Source organism: Phoxinus phoxinus, assembly GCF_949152265.1.
Source record: "Phoxinus phoxinus genome assembly, chromosome: 13".
NCBI classification, from domain to species: domain Eukaryota; kingdom Metazoa; phylum Chordata; class Actinopteri; order Cypriniformes; family Leuciscidae; genus Phoxinus; species Phoxinus phoxinus.
The window spans coordinates 14904550-14917590 of NC_136888.1; the positions used below are offsets into that span (position 1 = coordinate 14904550).

The 13041-nt window shown below is 35.5% G+C and overlaps 1 protein-coding gene across 1 annotated transcript; it reads right to left on the bottom strand.

The window, feature by feature from the left end:
* Positions 1 to 386: 386 nt before the first annotated feature.
* Positions 387 to 12950, bottom strand: ankrd6a (ankyrin repeat domain 6a). Its single transcript, XM_079631984.1, has 16 exons — positions 12496 to 12950; positions 12363 to 12412; positions 9541 to 9645; positions 9200 to 9298; positions 8870 to 8968; positions 8021 to 8123; positions 7810 to 7904; positions 7354 to 7452; positions 7083 to 7160; positions 5466 to 5570; positions 5130 to 5255; positions 4682 to 4843; positions 4457 to 4609; positions 3696 to 3809; positions 3287 to 3599; positions 387 to 1937 (listed from the first exon to the last, which is right to left on the bottom strand). Exons 3-16 carry the CDS (start codon positions 9541 to 9543, stop codon positions 1366 to 1368), a joined length of 2121 nt encoding a protein of 706 aa, XP_079488110.1. The 5' UTR covers positions 9544 to 9645; positions 12363 to 12412; positions 12496 to 12950; the 3' UTR covers positions 387 to 1365.
* Between the last annotated feature and the right edge of the window lie 91 nt (positions 12951 to 13041).

The window sequence follows — 13041 nt, forward strand, 5'->3', positions numbered from 1 at the left end:
TATCAGGATGCAGAGTATCCTGGATCCATGAAGTAACTGGCCTTTAAAAATAAAAATCTGCCTGCCTCTATGGGAATTTAACATAGGGGTGTCCAAACTTATGCACCCTGTATTTTAAGGAAGAACATTTATTTATTTACGATACATTATTCATTCACAAAGAAAATTGGTGTCCTTAAAGGTTAGATTTTTCCTATTTTTTTAAATTAAGGCATTAAGTTCAATTTCCAAAAGATGATTTTTTATTCCTCTTTTTAGTCAACTTTAGCATGGGTGTCTAAACTTATGCATAGCACTGTATATATATATATATATATATATATATATATATATATATATATATATATATATATATATATATAATACACACACACACACTACCGTTTAAATTTATGTGGGAAAAAGTAGGCTATTTTTATGGTCATCCAGGCTGCATTTTCAGAAATACAGTACAGACAGTAATATTGTGAAGTATTATTATGATTTAAAATAACTTTTCTATTTTTCAAAATTTTAATATGCAATTAATAAATAGAAAATAATAATAAATCATTTGTTACTGTGATGCAAAGCTGAATTTTCAGCATCATTACTCCAGTCTTTAGTGTCACATGATCCTTCAGAAATCATGCTAACATGATGATTTGCTGCTCAATATTTATTACTTATATAGTTATATTATTTGTATGTTTAGCTTATATCTATGTATTTTTTTGATAGACCAGATCTTTCATTGTATAGAAAACTTAAATTATGAAATGCCAGCTATATAAATTTGTATACACTTTATATATTTCTCCAGAGAGGAACATTTGGTTTCCCAGAATGCATTACATATGAACTTCCTGTGGGATGTGGCCAATACAATTCACATTCCAGCTCAGTGAAAAGAAACACATTTTTCAATTCTAAATCTTTATCAACCCTGTTTGAAAGATAGAGAGTAAATTATGAAAGAATTTTAGGTTACACTATATTAGATACACTATATACACTGTATACACTATATTAGATACACTGTACTAACTCAAATAAGTACTGAGTAATATTAATGAACTATCTACTTACTCTATAGTTACAGTTAGGGTTTGGTTTAGGGTTAGTTACTTGTAATTATTTTGTAATTATAAAAATTACTACGCATAATTTACTGTTATTACCATAGTAAGTACATGTAGCAACGAAAAAGGGAAAATAAAAAATTAAAAGTCCTAAACATTTAAAAGAGTTTTGCATCCCTGTTTTACAGTACGATTCTACTTTGAAGTTTACTCTGCTACAGTTTACAAAGCTCCAATCTTGTTTATATTGCCACGACTTTCATATTAAGTGGAATCTAGGCATGTTGGCGTTGTACCGTATGTGTCAAGAGTTGGTTTTAGTGTTTGTGCGAAGCCTCTGTAGCTCTTCCTCCAGGGTGATGATCTTCTCCATAAGACTAGCTCTATCCTGCAGAGCTTTCTGTTCCGACACCTTCTGCGCTTCCTGGATCTTCCTCTCATACCAGCGCTCCAGCTGCGTGGAGACCGTCTCAAAGAAACGCTGCGTCACCTCCATGGCGTGCAAGTTTGCCCGCTCCTGAGTGAAGCTGGCCTCCGCGGGCCGCTGGGAAAACACCTCCAGGGTCTTCATGGTGCCGCGCTGCTGGGTTTGAGCGCGATGTGCTTTAATCCGGTCCTTCAGGTGCCTGCCGTGTTTCCAGGCCGGGCCGAGCGCTGCTTCTGTGTCGCTGTCATTGAAGCGCTTGCTGGATGTGGACAGGCTACTGCTGGCACTGCTGGCACAGAGGTCATCCCCCTTGTCTGACCTGGGCTTTGAGACCTCAACCTCCTGCAGTTCTGCTCGATGCCACCTGGGGTCAGCAGTCGCCAGCTTCCGTGAAAGAGGTTTGTGTTTGTGTTTGACCATGGAAGGAGCTGTCAGGTTAAGATAATCGTCTGTGTGAATATGGAAATATATTTTAGTCAGACAAATTATAAATTTATTTGGGCTCTTAATAAATTTGGCATATCTTATTTTACATATCTTACTTTAGAGTACAGCATATTACAAAACACTGAAAAAATCATTTAAAATATTACACTTAAAGTTTAATGCTTAACGTGAACATAAAATCAAAAATGAACCCTGTTTCTGGCCTTTATGAACGATTCATTATTTACATCAAAAACAACTTCGGCTGATGTCACCAATACCTCTAATTTTTCAACACCTCCCCTCTAACAACTTGGAAACTTCAAAAGTTTGGAAACATTACTATTTTTAATGTTTTTGAAAGAAGTATCTTAACCTCATCAAGCCTGCATTTATTTGATCAAAAATACAGAAAAAAACTGTAATATTGTGAAATATTATTACAATTTAAAATAATGGTTTTCTATTTTAATGTACTCTAAAATATAATTTATTTTTGTGATGCAATGCTGAATTTTTAAGAGCCATTACAATTTCAGTGTCACATTATCCTTCAGAAATCATTCTAATATGCTGATTTATTATCAATGTTGGAAACAGTTGTGCTGCTTGATATTTTTTTCATAACCTGTAATTCCTTTTTCAGGATTCTTTGAGGAATAAAAAAAAATCCTCTTTCTTTTTTTGAAAGAAATTAATACTTTTATTCAGCAAGGATGTGTTAAATTGATAGTAAGTGATAGTAAAGATTTAAATTGTTAGAAAAAAGATTTATATTTTGAATAAATGCTGTTCTTTATAACTTTTTATTTATCAATGAATCATGGAAAAAGTGTCACAGGTTTAAAAAAAATATTAAGCAGCACAACTGTTTCCAACATTGATAATAAATCAAATCAGCATATTAAAATGATTTCTGAAGGATCAAGTGAAACTGAAGACTGGAGTAATGATAATGATAAATTCAGCTTTGCATCACAGAAATATATTATATTTTAAAGAATATTAAAATAGAAATTGTAATATAATAACATTTTAATTGTAATAATATTTCACAATATTACTGTTATTTCTGTATTTTTTATCAAATAAATGCAAGCTTGATAAGCATAAGAGACTTTAAAAATAGTAATGTTTCCAAACTTTATAAAGTTAATAGTAATGTTTCCAAACTTTATAAAGTTAATAATGTATAAAAACGTCAAACTTTTTTTTCTCTCCAGCATTGTGTGTGTGTGTGTGTATATATATTTGATAAAAAATGCATTGTAGATACATTTTATTTTATATTATCTTAATATATACAATGCACTTCTTAGTTATTTAAACTTCTTTCAAGGATGTTTAGATATTTTACTGGAGATAATGATACCTGAAGAACCATTCAGCTTCATCTCAAAGTATCTCCTCCCAAGTGCGTGCCCAAACTCCAGACTTGTCACATCGGTGTTAGGAGCAGGTCCTGGGCTGGGTAACACATTGACGTAGGTGGCCAGTGAGCTGGAGCTCTCCTCAGAGACGAGTGACAGCAGCGGGAGACCCTCGGGGTCTGAGTCCACCAGAGAGCGATCCGCCGATGGAGAGCGCAGGAGTTTGTAGTACTGTGTGTCTGCAGGCATTCGCACCTCAAGATCCTGAAACTTGGACATGCACCAGCTTTTTACAGCATTGGTAGCAGCTGCCTGCTTGAAAGATAAAAACAGAGCAACATCAGCTTGATTAATCATGTCTAGACTGATGCGATGGTGTGGTCTTGCGTCTCTTCTCTAGAGCTGATGTACCTGTTTTCTCTCGCCCTCCATGCGTTCCAGTGTGGCTCTCTGATCGATTTGATAATGACACTCCATCCTCTCAGCTGACACACGCTCCTGCGTGAGTTTCTCAAGCACTTTAATCTGAACAGGAAGAGATATGAGTCGTGGCATTGGTTTCAGAAGTGTTTTTCCCATTTATTTTATTCATAGGGATTACAAAGAAATCAACAACAAAGAGACATGCACCAAAACTGATCAAGTCTTCCTAAATCCTAGATATTAAATGGTACTACTTATATTAAATCAATTTCAAACAATTCCAAATCACAAGTTTTTTTTTTTACACTACTGTTCAAAAGTTTGGTATCAGTAAGATTTTTCTTTTTAAAAACATTCATACTTCTATTCAGCAGGGATGCATTAAATTGATCAAATGTAACAGTAAAGACATCATTTATAATGATACAAAATATTTTTATTTCAAATAAATGCTGTTCTTTTGAACTTTCCATTCATCAAAGAATCACAGTTTCCACAAAAATATTAAGCAGGACAACAGTTTTCAACATTGATATTATTAAGAAATGTTTCTTGAGCAGCAAATCATCATATTAGCATGATTTCTGAAAGATCATGTGACACTGAATCATCACAGGAATATATTACATTTGAAAATATGAAAGAATAAAAAAATTATAATATTTCCTGATATTACAGTTTTAACTGTATTTTTTGGATGAAATAAATATAGCTTTGGTGAGTTACAAAGGAAAATGTAAAAGACAAACCTGACGCTTGTGTTTTTGCTCTATTCTGCCGAGCCTGCAGTTCATCTCCTCTTGGACAGTGTGAATTTCTGACCTCATCTCCATCTTTGTGGCTTTCAGCTTATTCTCCAGCGTTTTAATCAGGGGCTTACAATGACAGTCCTTTGCAGGAGCCTGTTTGCACACAGTCACTGGTTAAGAGGTTTAAAACAAACACTGCACTATAGCTCTAATGTAGAGTTTCACCTGCTTTATCTGTCCATCTCTGTCTCTGTATAGCGTATAAAGCTGATAGGCTTTTCCCGGAGTTTGATCTTCTTCCTGAGAGCTGGGGCTGCTGTGTTTCACTCTCTGGGATGGAGACCCTCTCTCATGGAGCTGATACTCTCTCCGGGACACATGTTCCAACTTTTTTAATAGATACAAAAATATTTATCATTAGAATTATAAATATTCATTTTATTCATATTAAAATAACAGATAACTTGAATCAATATTTCATGTTTATTTTTAAGTTATTAAGCCATCTAATGAACAGTATACTGTATAATCAGCATGTCAGCATTATTGCAAAATAAACTTCTGTTTTATCATTACTTTACATCCACCTTACATGGTATATGAAATAATATAGCATTTAATATTATAATAGTTATTACCGTAATTAATAATGAAATTAATTTAATATCACTACCTTCCTTCTTGGACTTCTGATCTTTCTCCTCGTGCAGGGGCTCAGAGTTGCGGTTTTCCGTTCAGGTTGTATCCCGTGAAATACTTGATCGCTGTTGTTTGTGTCTTCAGCCACTTCGGTACAGTCCTGCACAATGATGGCAGTGCTCAGCGTGAGAGGGATTTTTAGGCGAAATAATCACATGACCTCCTGATCTCTTCTAGAGTTATGGAAGCTTAGTAAGTCAAGTGATATTTTCTTTTCAATGGCCCCTAGACCCCAATCGTATTACAAATGATGAATCTGCGGCAGGGCAGATGTCATTCTAGATGGGTGAATCTTATCTGAGTGTTCCACCTTCTCTCGGGACGTTTGAGGTCTGGGGAGGGACTGAGTTCTCCTCTGGGCCCGCAACACATCTCTTCTTTTTCTCACTGTCTTTCCACGAGCAAACCTCTGGACCTGAACAGGGACATGCAACTTGAGTTAGAGAAGCTATTGATGGAATAAGGTAGATGTTTGGATGGTTTAAGATGGTTTAGTTAGCTCCTGCTGGTAGATGGAGTAGCTACACCATTTGAAGGCACAAAGCGTCTTTTTCCATTGATGGCCGCTCAAAAGTAAGCGTGTATTCTGACTAAATAAAAATGATGATTCGCAAGCTAAGGGTACATTTACACAACAACGATATGCTTTAAACAGAGAAGTTTTTCCTTTGAGTTTTCCCGCGTACAGACGACACCATTGCCAAAACAATCCCCATTCCCACGGATCCACGAAAACGACTAAAAATGCTTTTTTCGGCACCAGGCCATTAGATGGCGATGAAACACTACAGATTAAACATGTAATACGCATGTGCATGACGTCATCAACCTCAGAGATTCACATTTTTGTTGTTTACACGGAGGCCGATTTCAAAAACGTGCACTTTGAAACCCGTTTTCAAAAGTTTGCGTTTTCAGGCACCCAAAACGCCATTGTTGTGTTAGCAAACTGTCAAAACGCATAAAAAGTTACGCATAAAAACAGTGTTGTGTAAACAGACCCTTAATCTGTTACATGCATGTGTTTTGGTTCCGTTTTCCCTGTGCCAGTCATTTGACCCAGTTTGTTTGATTAATTAATGTTTGTTTGATTAATTATCTTGATAGTGCTTTTGTTTGCCTTGTGTATTTAAGACCTCAGTTAATGAAAATAGGAGAACACGTAGGAGAAATTTAGTCTAACCACAAACAATAACAGACAGGGAACTAACTCAATAGTTCCATGTCTTGTACTGTTTGTAGTTTTGACTCAATTTCTCCTACGTGTTCTCCTATTTTGCAGCATCTCGGCCATGAGACGTTTTTTTAAAACACAGCGCTCGAGATGAAAGAAGTTTATCTTTTAAATAAGACCAGATCAAAACTTGCGCAGTATAATGAGAACAAAAAGAATCATGTTTTTCAACGCAAAAACGCATTCTGTGTGAAAGGCCCCCATGGTTTACATCCTTATAAGCTACCAGTTATGCAGCGTTCACGGTATGCCGTAATTACTGTAATTTACACATGACAACACGTGACTTTCTATTATTATTCTATTATAAATTAATCTGCAATAATCAGGTGGTACAGCGGCCATGTGGTACAAAAATCCCCAGGGTACGAATTATTGTATTTACGAGCTCTATGAGGACGTGAACGCTTTTTACAAGTTGAAATCTCATGGGAATTACGACATGGTGTGAACGCACCTTGGTGGCGGAGCGTGACTCTTTATGAATCATTGGTCAACACGATTTGTTCAAAAATGAATCAAAAGACTTTATGAGTCATTGAATCATTCATTAAATGGATTTGTTCAATAGCGCTGATTTATTCAGGAGCGAATCAAGTGTTTCATGTAACGCTTCGCTAAAATGAGCATGTCTGATGGGACAATGAACTGGTTCTAAATGGAAAATCTTTAAATGTAAATAACATTGCTTACCTGGCTGGATTTTGCAAGGAGAATAGCCAAATCTCGGTTGTTATGGTCTTGGGCTTTATCAAGAGCAGTGTGGCCTGTCTATTGATAGATTTAGCATACAAGTTGTCATTTAACAGATAATGTCATCCAAAGCAATTTACAGTCGGCTAAATGCCATGGTCATGGGCAAAATATTGATAGTTAAGCTGTAGAATTATTCAGCCCTAAACACCCCTATTACAACTAACTTTAATAATGACCCTACAATATTCAGGCATGTTACATGACTTACATTGTTTCTGATGTTTGCGTCAGCTCCTGCTTCTAGTAACAGATTGACAGCTTTCTTGTGATTTAGAGAAGCAGCGACATGGAGCGCAGTGTCTCCTATCTGAAAAATATGTAGTTTTTCCCTAAAGATTATGACCAAAAACATCTGTAATCGTATATGGAATTAATATGAGAAAACTGCTGTAATCTAAACCACAATCTTGGAGTCTAAAACAGACAAATACCATTTCATTGTTTGTTCATTTGTCTCAGAATTTTTCAATGTGTGCCAATTTCTTGTGGTTTGTTGACGTACAATATAATACATCATCCATAAATCATTATGTAGTTTTGTTATATTGTGAAAGCTTATAGAATAATTGCCTATTAACTTAATAGAAAAATAATTTCGAAACTAGGACATAACAAATGAACCACGTTTGTGCTGGATCCAAAGCAATCAGAATGAGGATCTGACCTGGTTTTTCTCAGCCACAGAGCAGAAAGAACCCAAGAGGATCTTAATCATGGCCAAGTGATTGTAGCGTGCAGAAATGTGTAAACATGCGTCACCTGCCTGGAAGGAAAGAAATTATTCTTCTTATTCATCTTTTAAAAATGTTTACTACCACATTGCAATTTATATATAATTGTTAAAAATAGTTTTGAATGATTTTAAAAGAGTGCACATGCATTGTTCTTGCTGTCAGGCATAGCTCCGCCAAGCAGTAGCACTCGAGCGCTCTGGGAATGTCCATTCTGACAGGCTAGATGTAGAGGAGTGTTTCCTGCCTTAAAATGAAATAGTAATTCAAAATAAATCATTGCATAGAAGTGGACTGCATAATGACCACTAAGCAAAATTTTCGGAGTTTAACAGAACATCTCGGGTTTTCAAAATGTTGAGTTTTTGATAAGGTTAGATCATATCTGTTTGCTTTCAGTTGATCTACAGTAAACTTTTAGTGGATACTGTATATGCATTATAAAATTATTTTCCTGGAAAATAGACGGGCTCATTTTTGTTTGTCAACACTTTGTAGAATGAGAATGTCCCTTTAAAAGTATATGTCTTTTGTTATGTTATAAGTATATTAGCAGAAGATTCTTTAGGGACACTTTAGTTTACAGTGTTCTTGTTACACATGTTACTATAGTAATAACAGTAAATTATGCATAATTACATGCAATTAACCCTAAACCAAACCCTAACCCTATCCGTAACTCTATAGTAAGTACATGTAGTTAATTAATATTACTCAGTACTTATTTTAGTAAGTACAATAACTACATAACCTTAAAATAAAGGTTGTCTAATATTTTGTTGTCTAAATGAAAAAACACACAATAAAACTGGCTTTTTTAATTTTTCAACTTCCTGTTTCAAACGGAAATACATAAACACAGGAAAGAAATTTCAACTTTTCTAAATTTTCCTTGAGTGTCTTTAAATATCCCAAGAAATATGTCCCTTTTTAATAGAAAATCTGGTTTAATCCTAAGGTAAAAGGAAAATAATGCACGTGAATTCTACTTACTTTGTTCTTCACTTGGACATCGGCACCAGCTTTGACCAGTAGCTTTACACATGCACTGAAGCCATGCCATGATACCTCATGCAAAGCAGTGTTTCCTTCCTGATGAAAGAAAATCAGATTATATAGCACAGATTTTACCACAAATAAATCATTTTTCATGTAGGTTCAAGCGACTCCAGCACAATAACGTTCTATAGTCTGGATTTTTACGTAGATCTGACAGGTTAATTTACAGCTAGCAAGATGTATGTATCATTTAGAACCGCATGCCATAGTTCTGATATTACAATATTCATAATGCAACAATTTTTGGATTGCAAATGAACAGACCTTGTCTTGTAGATCAAGTGCACAGCCTCCATGGATGAGGGCAGAGATGGCATCACGGTTTCCCACAACAGCTGCCCGGTGCAGGGCTGTTTGATGACCCTAGAAAAAAGAAAAACACATCCAGTTTGATTGTGGTTAACATTTATCACTGTTGAGTGGCCGACCGTATATTCCATCAGCTTAAAGGCCACCAGAGGCCCATTCAAACTTTGCTAGAAGACTGCTAATTGTGTCCTTAGCTAAAAAACAAATCTTAAGAATATGGGCTTAAGCTGTCTTATCATTCGCTCAAGGGAATAATGGTTGACACAGACACAAAAAGAGAAGCAAAAGAGATAGACCATGAGTTTACATCTTCCAGGCCGCCTTGGTAACCGCCGACCGCCCCCTGAAGAGTGAGCGCTGCCTCCGTGGGGCCGTTAAGTGAGATCAGGTGAGCAAACGTCCTGTGGAAAACAAGTCACGCATGCTCACGTAAAAATAAATCATACGCAGATGTGCCACAATCCCGCACGCAGGATTGAGAGTGTATGACCAGCTGGCTTTACTGACATTAAAAGAGTCACATGGGTAATCCCTTGCACAGGAACAGAGAGGGATTCATTGTAGTCTTTCCTTTAGGTCTTGCACATGGGCAAGAGGGAATATTTCTGGATAAGCATGAAACTCTATGATTTAAGCTCTTGTTTTGATTTTTGTCTCTGGAAATTCTGTGTGTGCCAATATGCTCCTCTTTTTTTGGTCAACAATTTAGAAAATAGCCCTAAGTGTTTATAAACCGAGATTTCACTTATGTTTAAAAAAAAAAACATAAGTCCTTTGCTGTTATTAAGTTCGTCAACACTAGGATAATAATGTGTATGTCATGGAAAATATTTATAATAAATAAGCAACTAATGAAACTGATATCAACTCCATCTATTCTGAAAATCTTAGATAAATTAATCATCAGAAGGCTGACTTTGATATTACTTAACTTTATAAAAATAAAATTAACATAAATATTATATTAATATCTTTATAAATATCTGATAGCTTGATGCTATTTTGTTGTTATTGTTAACTAAAATTATTACAAATAATTTTCATTAATTGAAATAAAACGTATATAAATTTTAGATTAAAAACTTGAAATTAAACTGAAATAAGTATAAGTAAATTAGGCTACTTATAATAAAATCACATTCAAAATATAAATAAATTAATACTAAATAATAAGCACTAAAATATTGCTATTATCAATGATGTTCACAATATTAATAAATGACAATAATAAACCATATATAATACTAAAATAACACATTTCTGATTAATAAATGAAAATGGGACAGTTCTGTCCCATGCATGCCTCAAGAATAAGTATCTCTCGGAAAAGAGCATGTGATGATCTCATTCTCTCGCTGAAAAGAGATCTGGATTGCACACAGTAACATTGCAGCATTAGAGAGCTTTGCTCTAAAGTCTGGTGAAAACAGCTTAAAATATGCATTAAACAAAGGACACATTAAAAGCCTGGACCAAATGTGCTGTAAAAAAGAAAATGAAGAGCAAGATTTTAGTCTCAGAGTCCTACGAGCTACAGCTGGAGCAGTGGGACAGATGGAGAAGAGTTCTGGAGTCTATTTTAGTCAAATATATATAAAAAATATATAAATATAAATGTGTGTGTGTGTGTGTGTGTGTGTGTGTGTGTGTGTGTGTGTGTGTGTGTGTGTGTGTGTGTGTGTGTGTGTGTGTGCATGTGAATGCAATGGCACTAATAAACTCTTTTAAGCTATAGCTCATGAATTTTGATATCACACTGCACTGAAACAAAATTTGTTCTTAAATATTTACAATTATTTAGGTTATCAGGCTGGTCTTAAGTTGTTCATATTGGAAGTATAGCTCACAAATGTAACCAATACATCACTTTTATAGTACACTTTTAATACTTTACCCACATGGATACTGACAGAAGTCTCTACCTCTTGAGCACAATAATCCCCACTAACATTTTGTGCATCTCGCTGTCAGTACTGTGTCTACTTGGATATATCATATTGACACTTATGCATGAACATATACTTCAATATTTGTCAAATAAAATCAAACTAAGTAAAGCAGGTGTTTGGAGGAGGTATGATATTGCATTCACATAAAACAAACAGATAAGTCTGGATGTCAAGGAGACAGAGATGTCAATGTCTCTCAACGTCTCACAGATCTTAGAATAACTCAATCCGCTCTCAACACACTTCTGTATTAATGACATTCTACTGTGTATCTCCTTTGAAGTCATCATGAAGTATGTAAAAGCAACATCTGGGAGTTTAAAGTGGGTTGCATGCAATAAAGCAATTCTGGATTCGTGTGCTTTGCTCATGCAGTTTTTGTTGTTTTCAAGGCCGTGCTCACGGTTTCATGAATATTGCATTACTCCGTCCGCAGGGAAATTATACATATTAAGATAACACAAAGATTAAAAGTGTTTGCAGGGTATAGGATGGATCAGTATTAGGTACTGTATCATACAATAATTAACAAGAAGATACAATCTCTGCTCATAGAATTTCCTTTGGCAACACATCCAAGGAACATTTGAATTCTGCTTCAGGTAAAATCTATGTAAATCACGTAATGCTTCAGCATATTGTGGTTCTTTTATAAGCATATTTGATTTGGAAATTGAAATCAGAACAGATGTAGAGCTCCTGCCATTGCAGTACCAGCCTTTCTGCTTATAGCCCGATCCTCGAGGATCATTTCTAAGCTGATCTTGTAGGCTATATAATGATCAACTGACCTCGAAGCTTAAATTGAACCCCACTAAGAGCAAAACGAAATATAGCACATTCAAATCGGGCTGTTGAAATCACTCATTACCTGGCTGTCACTGTAAGCAACAACAGCATATTGTATACATTAAATATCTGTGTTTAATATGAAATAGTTTGTTTAGCTTATGTCTACAGGCATTACAATGTTTCAAATGAAGATTGATGACGAATGACCACACACATCCATTAAATTCTGGTAATGTAATATAATATATTATACTTATTTATTTTCAACCATAAACCAGTTGAAAAGAAAACCCTTTGAGATTGAATAATCAACATAAGAATCAACTAAAAAGGTAATAAAAGATGACTTAATAGTCATAATAAAATGAATAAATTACCTTTTTAGAGTTTCAGGGTCAGATCAGGACTGGTTCCACAGCATCAGTGTCTGAGAAAGCAGAGGCCAGAGTTCATGTAGCCTACTTACAGCAGTGCACACACTAAACAGGTACTACACCTAACCACACTCACCCGTCTGCTGTCCCAGAGGAAATCCCCATCATCAGCTGCAGTCTGCTGGCTTTGTGGTGGAACAGAAGCAGGGGCGAATCATGTGAGGCTATGACAGCGAGCTTTCAAGAGATGATGGGCTGAAGTTCAATCTGGAGTCACTGTGATGTTATTGTGCCTAAGAGTGTCCCGCTCTCTGATGCAATTGTCTTTATTCGGCATTAGGCAGTGCGTTGCGTACCTATTCGCTTTTTTGTTTGTAATAGGCTCACATTGGAACAACAGGACAAAGTATGTATAGCCTACGGTGTACAATAAAGTTTGAGACTTTGAGAAGTTTTACTCCCAACAGAAAAAGAGCTAAATTAGAAAATTAACTAGAGAATTAGGCTAATCTTAATAACAATATGGTATTAATTATATAGATTTTCAATGGTGAACCTGAAGAGAGAATGAGACTCGATCGTCTCACGTGCTTGAATATTCTCCATAAATAGTTATTGAGCGCGACATCGCAGCGCCATCCAGCGGCTTGCATGGACAGCTCAAAATCAAATAACAGGCCCA